At 36.4% G+C, this 15,975-nt stretch overlaps 1 protein-coding gene across 7 annotated transcripts in view; it reads right to left on the reverse strand.

Moving 5' to 3' along the window:
• Positions 1–78: 78 nt before the first annotated feature.
• Positions 79–15,975, reverse strand: part of SMC4 (structural maintenance of chromosomes 4) — a 36,986-nt gene continuing 21,089 nt past the window's right edge. For all 7 annotated transcript variants that reach the window (XM_040566907.1, XM_040566912.1, XM_040566911.1 and 4 more), the window contains 17 exons: positions 15,549–15,689; positions 14,577–14,727; positions 13,167–13,331; positions 12,712–12,945; positions 11,957–12,142; positions 10,934–11,095; positions 10,036–10,261; positions 9,858–9,937; positions 8,634–8,786; positions 8,360–8,486; positions 6,720–6,909; positions 6,247–6,391; positions 5,399–5,572; positions 4,018–4,200; positions 2,674–2,906; positions 1,818–2,001; positions 79–441 (listed from right to left, as the gene is read on the reverse strand). In XM_040566907.1, the coding sequence (XP_040422841.1) occupies positions 268–441; positions 1,818–2,001; positions 2,674–2,906; positions 4,018–4,200; positions 5,399–5,572; positions 6,247–6,391; positions 6,720–6,909; positions 8,360–8,486; positions 8,634–8,786; positions 9,858–9,937; positions 10,036–10,261; positions 10,934–11,095; positions 11,957–12,142; positions 12,712–12,945; positions 13,167–13,331; positions 14,577–14,727; positions 15,549–15,689 (2,908 nt within the window). In that variant the 3' untranslated portion in view covers positions 79–267. The remainder of the gene's footprint in view (positions 442–1,817; positions 2,002–2,673; positions 2,907–4,017; positions 4,201–5,398; positions 5,573–6,246; positions 6,392–6,719; positions 6,910–8,359; positions 8,487–8,633; positions 8,787–9,857; positions 9,938–10,035; positions 10,262–10,933; positions 11,096–11,956; positions 12,143–12,711; positions 12,946–13,166; positions 13,332–14,576; positions 14,728–15,548; positions 15,690–15,975) is intronic.

Genomic DNA, 15,975 nt, shown 5'->3' on the forward strand with positions numbered 1-15,975 from the left:
ATGCAGCTAGGTGTGTAATTAGAGAAAGCTCTGATTTTTTCTAATCAATTCATATAATTAAGACCCCCATAGACTGGATAATAATGATAAAGGAATTTATTTAGAGACTAGTTTTATTAACAAGCTCAAATAGAAGCCTTAAAACTAAAGGAAAAAAAAATCTCAATATACAAAGGTTTATTAGAAAAGACACAGTGAGCAGCAACAAGAATGTAAATAGACACTGGGAAGTATTTCGTTCTTGTTTTCATTCATGCTACTTTTATATTACGTACAACACTGCCAAGGTTCGGCCAGTCCTTTAGATGCAATGACTTTTGGGTTGGTTGCCACGCCTTTTGTGGTATTGTGAGTCTTGTATATTCCAATCAGTCTGTCTGCAATCTCAAACATGTTGTTTCGCAGGGAGATGATGATAAATTGTGCATTTTTTGTTTGTTCCTGAAAAATAAGTTATTTGTATTAGCTCACAGGATTTCAGACAGCTATGTTCTTGCATGGTGTCTGTATGCAGGTTTTAGGAGCTGTGGATGCTTGGCGATAAATACGCCGATCAGTCACGGTATCGTTAACAGATCTACGGCTGATGACTGCTAAAAACCTCACAACACACTCTTAGCTTGCTTGGCTTTCAGCACAAAGCACTGCAGTTGACTCGAGCATGAGCTTCCCCTGTTTTCTTCTTTTACATGACCTGTTCAAGTGAGTTCGTTTAAATGTAAACGTACATAAAGCTTTGCAGACATGCAGTTCATCACAGTTTTAATGTGAACTCCACCAGGCTTACTGAAGGTGGGAGTTGCTAACTTACCTGAACGGCTCTAACAAGGGCTGTTTTAGGAACGCAAAGCAAAACAAACCTATCTCCACACACCCTTTGATAAAGAGGACAAGCCTTGAAGGCTTGTAGTACTGGGGCACTAAGGCGCAAACAGGTAAAATACCTAGATTTGTTAGCGCTTTAAAAATAAAACCACCATTTTTCTTTAGGAACCCAGGAGTAACAGTGTAAATTCACAAGTGTGACAGTAATGCATTGTTGAGGCAGAGTTTAAAATAACAGTTGCAGATAGGTATCGTTGAATTGCTTTCCTGATTTTAAGTAGCTAAGTCATAATCTTTGGCACTTCTAGGCTGTTCCTAAAACCAGTGGTTATACTTTGGATAATTCTGAAAATTTTAAGTTTAAATCAGCAATCAGGAATGCAGCCATGTAAATGTTTGCTCAGCTTAAATATGGCCATGACAGAACTTTTAAGGGCCTGAAAGAAAAGGCACCAAGACACAGATCAACGGAGCCTCCTCCCTGAAGCCTGAGGGAAACAGCTCGTGTTAAGGAAATGGAAGCATAAAACCAAGGAACCTCGGCTGCACCTCAGAGTGAAGTCATGAGCTTGGGTACGTGAACACCTACACTAAGGGCATCTCCGCCGACTAGAGCTGATCAGCGAAAGTGTATTTTAAAGAGGAAGGAGTAACGCAAGGACAGGCTGGAATACAGCACCACCAGCAAGCTCCAGCACTCTTTAGACAGCTTCTGAAACTACAGTCAGAGGGAAGACAACCTGTATATCCTGTTAGTAGCCTCATTTCGAGACAGCAACAAACTTAGCAGCTTAGAAAAAAATATGCAGAGAGCTACATTCTAAGTACCTTTCTGGAAATCTGCTTAGTACGTAGTTTCTGCACAGTGATTTGGAAATAGTGCACCATTCAGAACTGTTAACTCTTCTTTGTAACTGTGATACCACTTTGTCTTTATGAGCAGAGAAGAAAAAATCTTAGGAAAAAATAGGCTATAGTAGTTAAATACTTACATATATGTAAAATGCTACAATAGACACATTTTTGAAGTCAAGTGCTGCATCAATCTCATCCATAAAATAAAGGGGTGTTGGCTTGTAATGATGAAGCGCAAAAACTAGAGCCAGTGAACTTAGAGTCTTCTCTCCTCCTGATAAGTTAAAGATCTTCTTCCAACTTTTCTTTGGAGGCCGAACACTGAAACAAGTTAGAGTTTGTGCATTATTTCTGTTCACGATCAAAATAAACGTGCTGTGTGAAAAGCGAGTCAAGACAGGAGGGAGTTCTTGGAAGACACAGGCATCTAAAGAAGCCAGACAAACCACGGATGAGCTGCTCGATACTCAGTCCTCCACAACCGGGAGGCACTGAGCTGTTCACCAGGGGTAGCTCTCAGGGTGCTCACACAGCTGGGCGGTCAGCTGGTGTCTGAACTCGAGCTGTTGTAGCACTCAGCTGTTCTCTGGGGGAGGCCTAACACTTAAGAATTGCTATTTAATTATCTTTCAGAAGTGCTATTCTATTAAGTAATGAACGTACTCTTAGGACCATTTATGACAGAACAATCCCCACTTACCCATATGACTGACATGATTCCCTAGGCAGAGTTAAACGACTTGGGAATTAAGAAATCTGGGAAATTACTTTGAAGTCAAAGCTTTCTAACTGCTGCTAGTTACTTATTTCTCCAAGCGAAACGAATCTCTTCATTTTTCAATGCTAAAAAGTTTTGGCTTCTGTCAGCATCTCCCAGTATTTGCTAAGTAAGACTACCTTGGTTTGCTGATGACCACAGAAAATTTACTTTAAAGAAAGTCAAAAAAGCAATAAAGCAAAAGAATTACAGCAATATCAAGTATTTTGACAAACCTAAACATGATTCCCTCGGAGAAGGGATCCAGACTGTCTACAAGTTCCAATTCAGCATCTCCTCCCAAAGTAAGCATCTGGTAGTTTTCCTTCAGTTTATTCGTTATTACATTGAATCCTGCCATAAATTCATTTAGCCTTTGTTTCCTAAGATCTTCAAAAGCTTGTCTAAATTTGTCTCTCTCGTTGGTAATTTCATCCAATTCAGCCACACGTTTCAAGTATAACTCTTCCTGTAGAAAAAAAAGAAACACAAAACAAACAAAAGTGCAGTTAAAGAAACTGTCTCTATTTGAGATTTTAAGCCTTTTTTTCTTTTTTAATATTATTTGAAAACTCATTTTCCCCTGAACGACTAACAGCTTTGAAACAAAAAAATAGACAAGAACAAACCCTCCCTTTTTTATTTGTTCACTTCTAAAACGGACTCCTACAGTCATTTAATTAACTTGAAGTCCTCATTAAACGAGTGTCTATTTTAGTAGCTCTGTGCTTCAGGTAACCTTATAGCTCACGAACTCTCTGCTCGTAAAAACTAGTGTAGCTGGTGTAGATCATCTCTCAAACATTCTGCAGGAACATTAAAATCCTTCTGGCTCTGCTTTTAAAAATAACTTATTTTGTCTTTATATTTATTGCCAGCAATGATAAGGATCTTCATATTTTTGTGAGATGGCTCTGGAGAGCAGATAGAAAATCCTCATTTAAAAAAAATAATCTGTTGAACGGTCCAGCAGCTTGAAGTGAGTACATGAGAAGAAAGAAACCTTAGTACAGTGTGCATCTGTCCAGTCAAAACTAGTTGACTCTAAATAAACAAACTTTCACATAAGAGACTTGTCTTCACCTAGCACCTATGGCATCAAATATACAAGCAGTCTGTAAGCTCCTAGATGCAACCTGCACAAGTAGCTAAATATGAGCTAACAAATATCCCGCGTGCTAGCAACAGCACGGCATGCAGAGGAGAAAAGGGAAAAAAAAATCAAGTGTTCCATTTTAGTTTTCAGGTGCAACACAAGGGAAATGAAGAACAGGACCACGTTTTCCTTGTATGCTTATAGGTATTTTCCCTTGTCACTTAGCTAAGGAGTGTATTTTTGCATGTAATTCAAGCGCAAGATCCATTTGAGCAGTCACCTGAAGAAAAATGCACGACTGGAAAGCTACCTCTGTACTTCGCCAATTAATAATTATATTAATATCAAGATTTACGCAGTGGAAAACATAAAGCCACGTACAGAGCCTTGCCCTAGCGGCGGGGTGTACCATGCTATTGTGCTGACAGGCAGTGCAGTATCAAAAAGGCGAATCCTACCACTACACGATAGTAATTCAGCTTACCTTCTTCCTGAATTCTGCAATAGCACTGAGGTTTGGTTTCATTTCATGACACTGCGCTTCCAGGAGAGCTATCTGATTGGTGATGATATCTGGATCCTTGATAGCCTCAAGCTCTTCTTGACTGAGCACTGGAAGTTCTTCAGGTGGCTCATCTTCTATGACGTGCAGTGATAATTTTGATATCTAAAATTCAAAAAGTTACAAGAAAACTTTAAAGATCACATCAGTTATCACATGAACATGTTTCTATAACATTTTCTGTATTAGCATATAGTGAACCTTCCAAACATTCCAAGTTTCTTCACTTAATTCTCTTTAAAATGAAGATTTATTTTTAATAATCAGATTTAAATTTGGAGTAGGAAAGACACATACTACAATGACAATGTATCTTTATGATCTCCAAAATTCCAACTAACTGACCTGTTTTTCCTGAACACGTCTCCCTGTGCACATGCTTGATCTTTGCTCTTTCCAGAAATCAGGAAAAACAAAACAAAGCCACCCCTACCATAGTCTCTTGTTGACTTTCTACACTCAACTAGCCTACGGGCCAAAAAAGTCAGGATTCTGTGCAGAATTGCTTCCAGAAAAATTTAAAACCCTACTCCGAAGCTGATCAGAGATGTTTTTGATGAAATTAACACACCAAGAATCAGACAATGCTCAAAACTGGTTTGTTCTAAGAACTGAAACAGTCAAAACGGACATAATGGGCTTTGAGTGGCAAGCAACAAGGTCTGTAAAAAGGCAACCTCTGTGTTCACACTGAGTGCGGGCTGTCAGCAGTCCTGCTCCAACCCCAAATCCAAGAAGCTAGCTGTTGTAGCACCTCGAGTTCATAATTCCTTGTTCCTACTGGCTCTGAATTAACTTACGAGCTGGTTCAGGCAGTGACCTCTGACTAGCAGAGTTTCTCCCTGGCCCCACTGAATTCCTATTGGCCCACATATCTACAGCTAGGGAGTGAATTTGCTGCACCAAATGGGCTGCAAGTTTCTGGTGAGATGTTTTCAAGGGAAAGGTCTTAGCGTGTTCTAAAGAGCATTTCAGTGGATACAGCACTGAATATGGTTATACATAACCTGCCTTTTAGTTATCAGCGTCACACTCCTCAATTTTCCTTCAATGCTCTTAATTAGTCTTAGTGTTACGTCAGTTACAGGTAGCCTACCATTCTTTCTTAAGTAAAAAAAAGTCAGAAGCTGAACCATTTCATGCATATTATCTTTTTTAGAGTTGGCTTTTATAGCTCAAACACCAATAAATCATGAGCTAAATATCATTTTTTGCCTAAATCATCTGTTTTCTACTACATGGTAACATATTAGTCTTTTGGGATCTCATAGATCAAGTTTTATGAACTAAACAATTTCCTTACCTCTTTTTGCCAGTATTTAACCTTTGATTGGTGTGTAGAAATATGACCATCAATTTGTTCAATTTTAAGTCTTACACTGAGAGCTTCCCTTTGAAGTGCATGTTCATCCTCTTGAATAGCACTTATCTGCTGGAGTAAACTGCGATGCTCCTCCTGAACTGCTGGCAGTGCTTCCTACAGAAATGACAAAAGAAATGCATTAATCAGTTGCCTGTGAAGCATTACCAGTTTCTCAGGTTTGTTTTCACTATATTATTCACAGAGCTTACTCTCCACAGTCTTAAGTATTGATGTAACCAAATACACTCTTGTAATTAGGTTGACCTGATCCCTGAATTCTGGAACACCACTTGTGAAAATATGCCACAGATTACGTTTTTAATCTAGATCTGGATTAAACAAATCCTTACCTGAAGATCAGACCATTTACTAGGACTGTTTTATTTTTTATTTATTTTTTATTTAAAGATCACCTTTCATTAATGATTATTTTTCATTAACGATCAATTTTGTAAGAATGCACACAATATATTGTTGGACAGAGAAAAGAACATTCTTTGCTGTTTAATTCCCATATGAATTTTTGGAGAATGAGTAGTAGAGTAACTTAGAAAAAAAGCATTTTAGGACAGTGTCATCAAGTCTGAAGTTCAAATTGCTTTTTAAATGAAGCTATCAGCTAATGCAATCAACCCATTTCCATATGGCTAGGCCTGCCTGGAATGTCTCAGGATGAAGTTTAACAGACATCAGCAATGAGGACACTTTCGGCACAACAAATACTATCTACAATTTATTTCAGAGTGCATTCTCTATGAAGAAACACACCAAATAAACATTATGCTTACTTCAGCTTGCCTGCGCTCATTCATAACCTCAGTGGCTTTGTCTTCTAGCACAGTCAACTCTTCTGTTAAGTCTTTAATTTCTTTCTCATTATCTCCAATTTCCTTCTCAGTGCGAAGAACAGCCTCTTCAGATTTTTTCAGGTTTCTGAATGGATACCAAGGTGTTTGTATACTTTACACGAGTACAAATACGATATAACATAATCCAGAAACACAATCTTAGAAAGCTTGTTCGCTAGCTGCTGATAACCCAAATGTTATAAATAGTCTCAGTTTGAGGTAAGTCAGTTTAGAGAAAGAGCTTATGACCTCCTCCCCTCAGTTTTCCTCTAGCCATAAAGAAGTGAAGACACATCTCCTCTGGCCTGACAAATCTCCCCCGTGAAGATGAAGATTTAACGGTAACCAGACGTGACTTGTGGCTATACAAAATTGCTAGGCTTTAAAATTGAACACATCGATGTCTACCATACCTTTGTGCGCTCTTGATTGCCACTTGGGCTTTAGTAATAGCTGAAGTATGTTCATCTATTTCTTTGTTGATCTTATCAAGTTTGTCTTGGTGTACTTTAAGTTTTTGATTATTGGTATCAATTATGAGCTTATGTAATCTTTTAACTTCGCTTTCCATTTTACCAGCTTTTTCAGCAACACGCTCATAATCTGTCACAAACGAAATGGGGTTAATGTCATTATGCTGTCTCTAGGAGCACCAGGCTGTTGCAATACATCAAGATTCATGTGACAAAAAGCTCTGCTGTGTTAACATCTTGAGAAATGTACGTATTTCTTTGTACTGCAAAAAATGTTTTTTTTTTAATGTGGCAACAAAAAACACTACCCACATCCTTCTGACAACTGTTACACCACCAAAGCATTTTTGGTGTAAAACATCACTATAATGTTTATATACTACTTAAATACATGTATAATACAGAAGCAGCAACATGTTCCAAGCTCATTCTTTGCATTCCTTTAATTGGAAAATGCTCCGAGGGGCAAAATTGTAAGAACTAGTCACTACTGTTCAGTAGCTGGTATCATCACTTAGTTAGATTCATGCCAAATAGTACGATAGCCTACTCCACCTTCAAGGTAGAATCGTTTCCTTGTTCAGCTTATACTTGCAACTCAACAAAACCATCCTGGTGAGTTGAACAGCTTTCAAAAATCAAGATACCTGGCACCATGGTATTTTAAGGGGAAAACAAAATAAAAGTCTCACAGTAAGTTTGCTACAGATTTATAATTTCCTTTTGGGGACAGAAGAGGAAAAGCAGAGAGCCTTCAAAGGCAGAGGGCAGTCACCTCTCCAGAGGACTGCACAGGTTTGTCTCTCTCCATCATATGGCAGAAATATCTGAGAAGATATTTATAACCTCAAACTTCAGCGTAACTGAAAAAGTAAAGCATTCCTACACTCCTGAAATTATATCGTTGAAAAGAGGCATGGAGGGTACCCAATAATTCGTATTCTCTTTCTTAAAATGCTATGAGAGCAGAACTGTGGGGGAAGGGAATTGTGTTTTTATTGTGTTCATATTATTCCCCAAGTAAGAAATACAACCAAGCAGTCAAGGTTTGCTTTCCTAAGCTACTAATTTCTTCAGGGGAATTATTATTGAAGTTTTGAAAGCAAATTCAATTTCACAAAAACCCTGGGGTACAGCATACCTTCAACAAAATGCACAGTATTTATTTCATAGAATCATATAATAGTCCAATCAGAGCATGGCAAATGGCTTTACTTGACTTTAATGTCATTACTATCCACATTAACAATTCTTACTCCTAACGAAACTAAAAGAATCTCTGCATTCCTACATGTAATAAAGCCAATTAAAAAAAATCTAATCAAATAATCAAAACATACTAAAATTTATGTTTACTTCAGCTTGACCAAAACACAAACAATTGCAAGAAAAAGGTTTGGACTCTCATTTCTAGAAGAAGTGCTTTCCAACCCCACTCCCAGCCCTTAGAAGAGGTTCCAAACCAAGATGCTGTACAGCACCAATAATCTGGAAGAACAAAGCCGTAGCATTTGCTCCTTTATTAGTAACTGATCATAACTACATTTTTTATTTATAACCCCTTTCTCCACAACGAGTACCTTTTTTGTAACCATCAATGATTTTTTCCAGTTCCTTCTGTTTGTTTTTGTCCGGAGCTGTAGCAATTATGTTTGCTTCAAGTTCCTTAACTTGGCCTTTTAGAAGAACCTCTTGTTCAGAATAATTCTACAGAAAACACAGCTGTGTTAGAACTCCATGCTTTAAAAAAGATCTTTGATAGTGACAAGGCCTGTATTAACTTGAGGCTTAGAAATTGGTCTCCCGCACATGCGTGGAGAAGCCAGATAGTGCCTCAATAAGAAGCTTGTTCACCTGGATACTTGCTGTATACTTTTCTAAAGTATTTCTCATTTCCCGAACATTGTGGCGTAGTTTTGGTATGTCTTCTTCGAGTTGCAATTTCTCTTCTTCACACTGTTCTGCTCTTTTGGAATCCTTCTGCAGTTGAGATTCCATTCTACTGATCTACACAAAAATGAGATGTGATCACTTGCCTCGTGTCACCACCACAAAACACAGCATGTTCTCATTCGTGTGCTAGACAGTCTATGATTTCTTAAAGCATGAGATGAAAGTGAAGTAAAAACTTGAGAATTTGCTGTAGCTGGACAGAACACAGAGGCCGACTGCTGAGAAGATCAGTGAGAAGTGAAATAAAGAGGAGCAAGCATAAGGAAAAAAAAGCTGTAGGACCCCTGTCAAAATAGCTTGTAACAGAAAATTGCTTCACGGAAATAAAAAGAGATTAAGCTTGGAAAGCTTAAGTCAGTAATGAAGGTAGAATCCAAAAAAGATACAAGCAGAAGCTAGATGCAATTTCTATTGTTCTTTAATTGGTAAGATTTGGTGCTCATTGGATGTTGTGGTAAGCTGGTGTTAGGAAGACAGGCTTCTGCATGTAGTCACTGACTAGGAGACCAAGTCTTGAAATTCACCTTCAAGAGTAGAAGGAGTAGTGGTACATTTCAGATCTCAGCCCATTTCCTTTTTCTACATATAAAGAACTGCCTGATAGGCACAGACACGAATATACTTCAGCAAACTACTGTTTCTGTGTCCTCAGAGGTAAGCAGATATTCAACCCTTGTTCAGAATAAATTCAGAAGGCAAGCTGTATTTTGATTTTGTTCAAAAATATCCTTGTCATAAAAAAATTGAAGAAGAATTCTGCCACTTCCTGAGAAATCTTATAACGTTACAAAGCAATGGACCAAATCTGTCTTTTGTGCTGCTGAGCTCTGCACTGCAACTGTTCCTTATGGTCTGTCTCTTCCACATTCTCACACTTACCTTCAATTAATTTCCAAGCTATTAAAAGGCTGCATGATGGGACTAAAAATTAAAGAGGCATACAATGGCAGGAGTGTGAACAAGTGTGGGTAAGTGTGCTTCAGCTTTATAACTCACTATGAGTGTGTCTTGCATCTTGTTAACTACTCACACGGATTTAAAAGGACATAGGGCATATGTGTACGAACTGCCAAAACATAAGGAACTTTGAAGAAATTCCACTTTTAATTAAGATTATGCACTAACCTCTTCTTCTGAAACATCAATTACAACCGAGGAGCCCATTCTGCCCTTTATTACTTTATTTCCACCACCAGTCATTGTTCCTAAAGTAATAAAGAGGAAAAGAAGTTAGCGTACTAATTTTGCATAGATATCACCTATGAAGCGCTGAATATCTAAGCGTAAGTTTGCACTTAAATACCTGATTGCTCAATGACTTCCCCTTTCAACGTTACAACCCTCCACCTTTTATCTTTTTGGAAGGCTATTCTGGAAGCGTCTTCCAAGGTATTAACTACTAGGGTATCACGTAACGCGAAGTAAAAAGCCACGCGAAAGGTCTTGTCTTCTATTTTCACCATATCAAACAACCGAGGAGCATTTTCAGGGGTTGGAATTTTTTTAAGATTTTTTTCCCATACAGCCATCTACATCAAAAAAGTAAATAAACAAGTGAGAGGATAAATTACGAAGTCATTTCATTATTGTAAGGTACGTTAAGGATTTAAAGCAAATGTAATCATTCTCTAGTTAAGTGTAACAATACTTCTCAGAATGGTAATTAACTGTAAACCTTCCTTCCTTAGGGATCTCTACTTACTTGCAGCATAATTAAAAACTCACTGATAATTCATTTGTCCCTTTGCTTGCCAAACTTGTTGCTTAAGTTTCATAGTTTATAGTTACTATATTACTAGGATTATTAAGTTTGCTACTTTAACAAAAAATGAATATAAAAATTACATATATATATATATATATATATATATATATATAAAATACATACATAAAAATAATAGACTAAAGGACACACCAAATATTTGTTGTACACATGCAGGTATCCAAAAAGCTTTGTAATTCTCTGTAATTAAACTTTATTGATTGCTAGTAGAATATTCTACGGTACCAACATCCTATTAAAATGTTTTATATTCTACCTTTACATGTATTAATACATATGCAGTGTAATATATCAATATAAGTCATATTTATACATATAGATATTAATACATAATATACCTGCAATATATAGTATTAACACTGTGCACCTTGGGGTAAATCAGCAACATAATTTGTTTTGCCAGAGTACCAATACTTACTTTGTCCAAGGCTATAAACGTGGCAACTCCAATTCCTGTTTTCTTTAAGAATTCCACACATTCCTGTGCAATATCGATTGTATCGACAACGATGTAATCTAAGGCACTACAAGATGACGAAATAGCAACATCATACTTTTCATCGATAGCTCCCAAGTCTCCCTAATAATTGAGAGGTGGTAGGGGAGAAGCAGAAGTACTCTGATTAGCTTGGCATCAAAGTTTTGTCTTGGTATTGAGAGATAAGACCAAAACTTTACATAAAATGAAATGAGATGAAAACAAATTATAAAACTGTTTTTTTTTTTTGGTCAAAGAACTTAAACCTTAGTTAAAATTTGCAAATTAGTATCACACCTGACCTCTCCTGCACACTGCTACTTTTATATTTCTCATGTACTTGTTTCCATGATAGAAGATAAATTCATATATTTAGAGCTTCAAAACTGGTAAGTCTGGCAAAGCAATGTGTTAGCACGTATTTACTGTCTGTAGAAAAAGGTAAATTTTATATGCCAGTATTTTAGTGAGGCAGTCTGGCCTAACAAAATCATTTCACATATTCTGCATATGGTTCTACCATTGGTCAGCTAGGTCGGACATGGCATTTACCAAATGGATGGTTACCAACTAATTCTACCTTCTGTGGTACCAGAAGATAAAAACACCACTCCACTTCTATGGTATAGGTGATCCTAATTATCAAAGGAATCAGATTCACCCCAGCTGTCAATCACAGCCCAAACACAGAAGCACAGGCAGGACCAAAGCACAGGGAGGTTACATGACTTTGTTAGTATACTTGGCTTGAACATAAGCTTTCTCATAGCCACTGCCTTTCCTTAGTCCCAAGGATAGTGAATTTTTTTTTTTTTTTAATTTATACCAAGCCCACAGGATTCGCAACTCTGTCCAAATTAATAAGAGAATTGAGGAATTCTACACCTTCTACTTATTTACACAAAAAATACTCTGTCGCCATAAATTTTACGAATAAATCTATAATGGCCTTTTAAAAATTACCAGTCTTCCGTATATTCCACGAATATTTCCAGACTTCTTCTGCTGAAGCAGAGCCTCGAGCACTTTTCCTCGACTGCGATTTTGTGCTAAAGAACTTTTGGCTTCTTCTACTTTTTGACGCAGATTTCGAACAAGATCCTTCACTTCTGTTTCATCTCTTCCCAGCTTCTCAAGCCTATTCTCTTTCTAACGGTTAAAAGAAAGACGTTATCTTAGCATCAGAAAACCTACTGAATTCAAGGACATTTAGATTCATGACTGTGTAAGCAATGAAACCAGCTATTGACAAGGAGAGGTAGCAAAACCAGAAGAATGGCTAATGGCTGAGATTTAGTATATTCTGATATGGTACAATAGCTTATGAATTGGGCTTAGAACAAGGTATCGGGATTTTTTCCTGTGGGGAATGAGAGTGGAGCAAGAAGTGAAATTCAAATGGCTCCAAAACATAGCCATTTATTTACCTCACCATGTCTAATTATTATATTTAAACTGATTTCCTTGCTGAGATGCACAGAATTTAATTTCCCGTACTTAATGTTACCATTTTCTTAATGCAAAAAAACATTTGAAAGCAGAGACTTCAGTTGTTAACTGAGTATCCAAACGTATTTTTTAATGCTATTTTATTGGAGGAAGTTTTTAATTTATTTTCACCATGATAACTTCTAAAACAAACACTAGGACTTTGGTTTGTATATCACAGCATTTAATTATAACTCAAAGAAATAACGTATGAGAAAGTTAGGTCTCACCTCCTTTAATTCCTGTTCAGCTTTGGGTAATTTTGCAGATATGTCTTTGATAGCAGCTTTCCTTTCTTTAAGAGTTTCAGAAACAGACGTCAGAGCCTCCTTTGCCTTATTTAAGTGAGACACAGCAGTGTTGTGACGGCTGAGGTAGATATCAAGCTCTGACTGTGCTACGTCCATCTTTGAACGTGCTTCATTCACCGTTTTATTAAACTCCATAAGCTCCTTCTCTTTGGCCTGCAAAAATGAACGTTACATTCAGTCGAAACAGACAACTGTGGAATTTATTATGCCAATCATGCTATATGAAAAAAAACAAGATGAGAAAATAGGCACGTTCTTTTTAGTAGCAGAAAACAGATATGAAAACTGTTAGTTAAATAGAAGATCAAGTCTATCTGAATTTATTAACAAACTTGGGTAATACAGTGAGCATACGAAATCAAAACAGTTCAAACCTCTTTTTCTTGCTGAATTCCTTTTGTTTCTTTCTGAAGGCTATTCATAACCTGCTTGAGTTTTTCTTCTTCTTCGTCTTTTGCCTTTTCAAGAAGCTCTTTCTTAGATGTTGCATCGCTGACACTTTTTTCACTATTAGAGGATGCATTTTTCAGTTCTTCTACCTACAGAAGGAAAAGATTGTTATCTTTCTCTCCCACTGAAACAAAACACTTTCGCCTTATCTTTAAACCTCGCCTTTCAATTTCTATGTGGAAGCCAAAGTGAGAGGCCCAATAGGCTGACTCTGCCTGGTATTTCTATCTACTGAATGGAAAGGGAAAATGGCATCAGGACGTGATGAAGAACCATATATATATATATATATATATATATATATAATAATAATAATATATATAGAGAGAGAGAGAGAATACATATCCTGCGGATTGCCTTATGCTCCAGTAATCAGCATGCATCTTGCAGTTATCATTTCGTCTTTAGCATACTGGAGGCTTCTATATTCTGTATCTAGTTACAAGGCATCTTATCTTCTTTTGGACAGCAGAGTAGGTTCAAAAGAAGATTCCTTAAAGGTACTGACAAGCTTCTCTCAACATTTCAGAGGCACACTGGGCAAGAATATAATTAAGAGAACCCAAAGACTTTTGAATTTAATCAGCCTGTATGGTGTGGCAGTACCACATTAATGAAGATCACTTTTTTTTTTTTTTTTTTTTTTTAAAGATTAGATGCATCGTGGCTCGAGCAAGAGGCCTGGATTTTACTTGCAAGGCTTGTTCACTTGTAGAGCCAAGCTCTAGCTTCACGCATAAGAACAGAAGTATTTGAGCCACAATAAGGCTTAATTCTTTCATATCTACTTTCAAAAGGCTATTTTTTGATTCAGTGAGTGACTTGAGATCTAAAACAAATGGTAGCAGCCAACTTGATAAAATATATCCATTAAGTTCATGTAATTAACTAAGGAAAGAGCAGAAAAAATGTTTAAAAGGGTAAAAACTTTGAGAACAAGAAATATCCCTGTAATCTCAACAAATATAGCAAAAAGATGCTTTTCAGGACATGAGACCACTCAACAGAATTGAGAAGCAACAGGAAAGCTTCTGACTTTGCCTGTAGGCAGGAAACAGCCTGGTACTGCTGGCCAGTCTCCCATAGTAATATGTGCAAGGAACAGTTATTTAAGGGATAAAAAAAATACATCACAGTTTTGCAAACAAAAACCCCAGCTGCCAAATGACAGAAAATATCTGGCTGAAAAATTTAAAACATTTTTAGGTTTTCTTTGCTGCATGAAGTAGAATTGGTGTCCTTTTTGTTTACCTTTACCCAGCTTCACAAAGATGTTCTTATCTACAGCAACCAATTACATTTCTTTAAGTAAAACAAGTTGTAGCTCACGCTACCTTTTCTTTGTCCTTTTGAAGTTGCTTTTCCAATTTTTTAGTCTTGCTTTTAGCATGTTTTAATTTTTCCCTTACTTTAACATCCTGCAAGTCCAACTCTGTAAATTTTGCTTTATTTTCCTCCACAAACGCTGTAATTTTTTTGAGTTTCCTAGAAGGGAAAGAAGAAAGAATTATCTACTCTGTATCTTAAAAAAAATAATTTCAATAGAGCTTGGCTTGGTGAGCACACAGGATTTAAAACAATACTAAGTCAGTTTTTGCGAAAAACAGTATCTAACATATACTGTGTTCACAGTGTTTTCCCCAGGTAAATGTTGTTTAATCAGCAAAGATCTACTAGTAAAAGCAATATTAAACACATTTTCAGAAACTTTATCTTTTTCTACAATAATATTTGTGATTCACATCTCTCAAATTACTATGGTCTCAGAGGATGAGAAGGTTCATACTGTAGTCAGATTGAAGAATAGTACCCAGATAAATCAATTGTAGGGAAATTCAATTCAAAGATTAGAGTTTCATATGGAAATCAGAGAAAAATACCTACCATTCATGTACCTAAGCATTATAGATATGTATATAAAAAACTGAAACAAAATTCCAATTATTTTTCTGTACAGTTAGCATGAAAAAAGAAGTATGTACTTCTATGTTCATAAAAAAACCAGATATTTTCCTATTGTTAACTGTGGATATTACACAGATTTCTCTAAGAGAAGCAAAGTGTCGGACCAAATCAATCCAATTAAAATATTAAAGTTTATTTCTGTGTAAAATACCACTTGATACATGCCAGAAAATCTTTATGTATACTATAAGTGACTCAAGGGACCCACAAGGATCGTTGAGTCCAACTCTTGGGAAAATCTGTTTTTTTTCTGAAAATCCTGGTAATTCTAACACCATATATATGCAGAGCATATAAAACACAGTACTCCTAGCTTATGAATCCATACCTAAAATACTTACTTGTCAAGTTCTTTTACAGCTTTATTCTTGGCTTTCATTTCATCTGCAAGTTTGCTGCTCTTCTCATTAATATCTTTTGTTTCTTCCTGTGTTTTTTCTTTCTGCATTTCCAAATCATTTATTCGTTTCTGTAGGTCATAGCTAGAAAAAAAAAGTATTACAAAAACATCATTTTTCGATAAAATCAACATTCTTAATGAATATATATTTCCAACAATCTGACGGATAATAAAATGATTGTCAAATATTATATCCTAATATCCATTAACATTGCCAATTTAATTCAAAACAATATTGACATTTCAGATAAAAATAATCTTTAAATTATCTACTTTCTCATTTCAAGTATAAAGCTGTAAGAGGTTAATCTGCCAAACTAGCGTTGTTTGTAAGAAGCTGGCAAGCAGGTTTTCTTCTGTTTTTAAGG

Source organism: Cygnus olor, chromosome 9 (assembly GCF_009769625.2).
Source record: "Cygnus olor isolate bCygOlo1 chromosome 9, bCygOlo1.pri.v2, whole genome shotgun sequence".
NCBI classification, from domain to species: Eukaryota; Metazoa; Chordata; class Aves; order Anseriformes; family Anatidae; genus Cygnus; species Cygnus olor.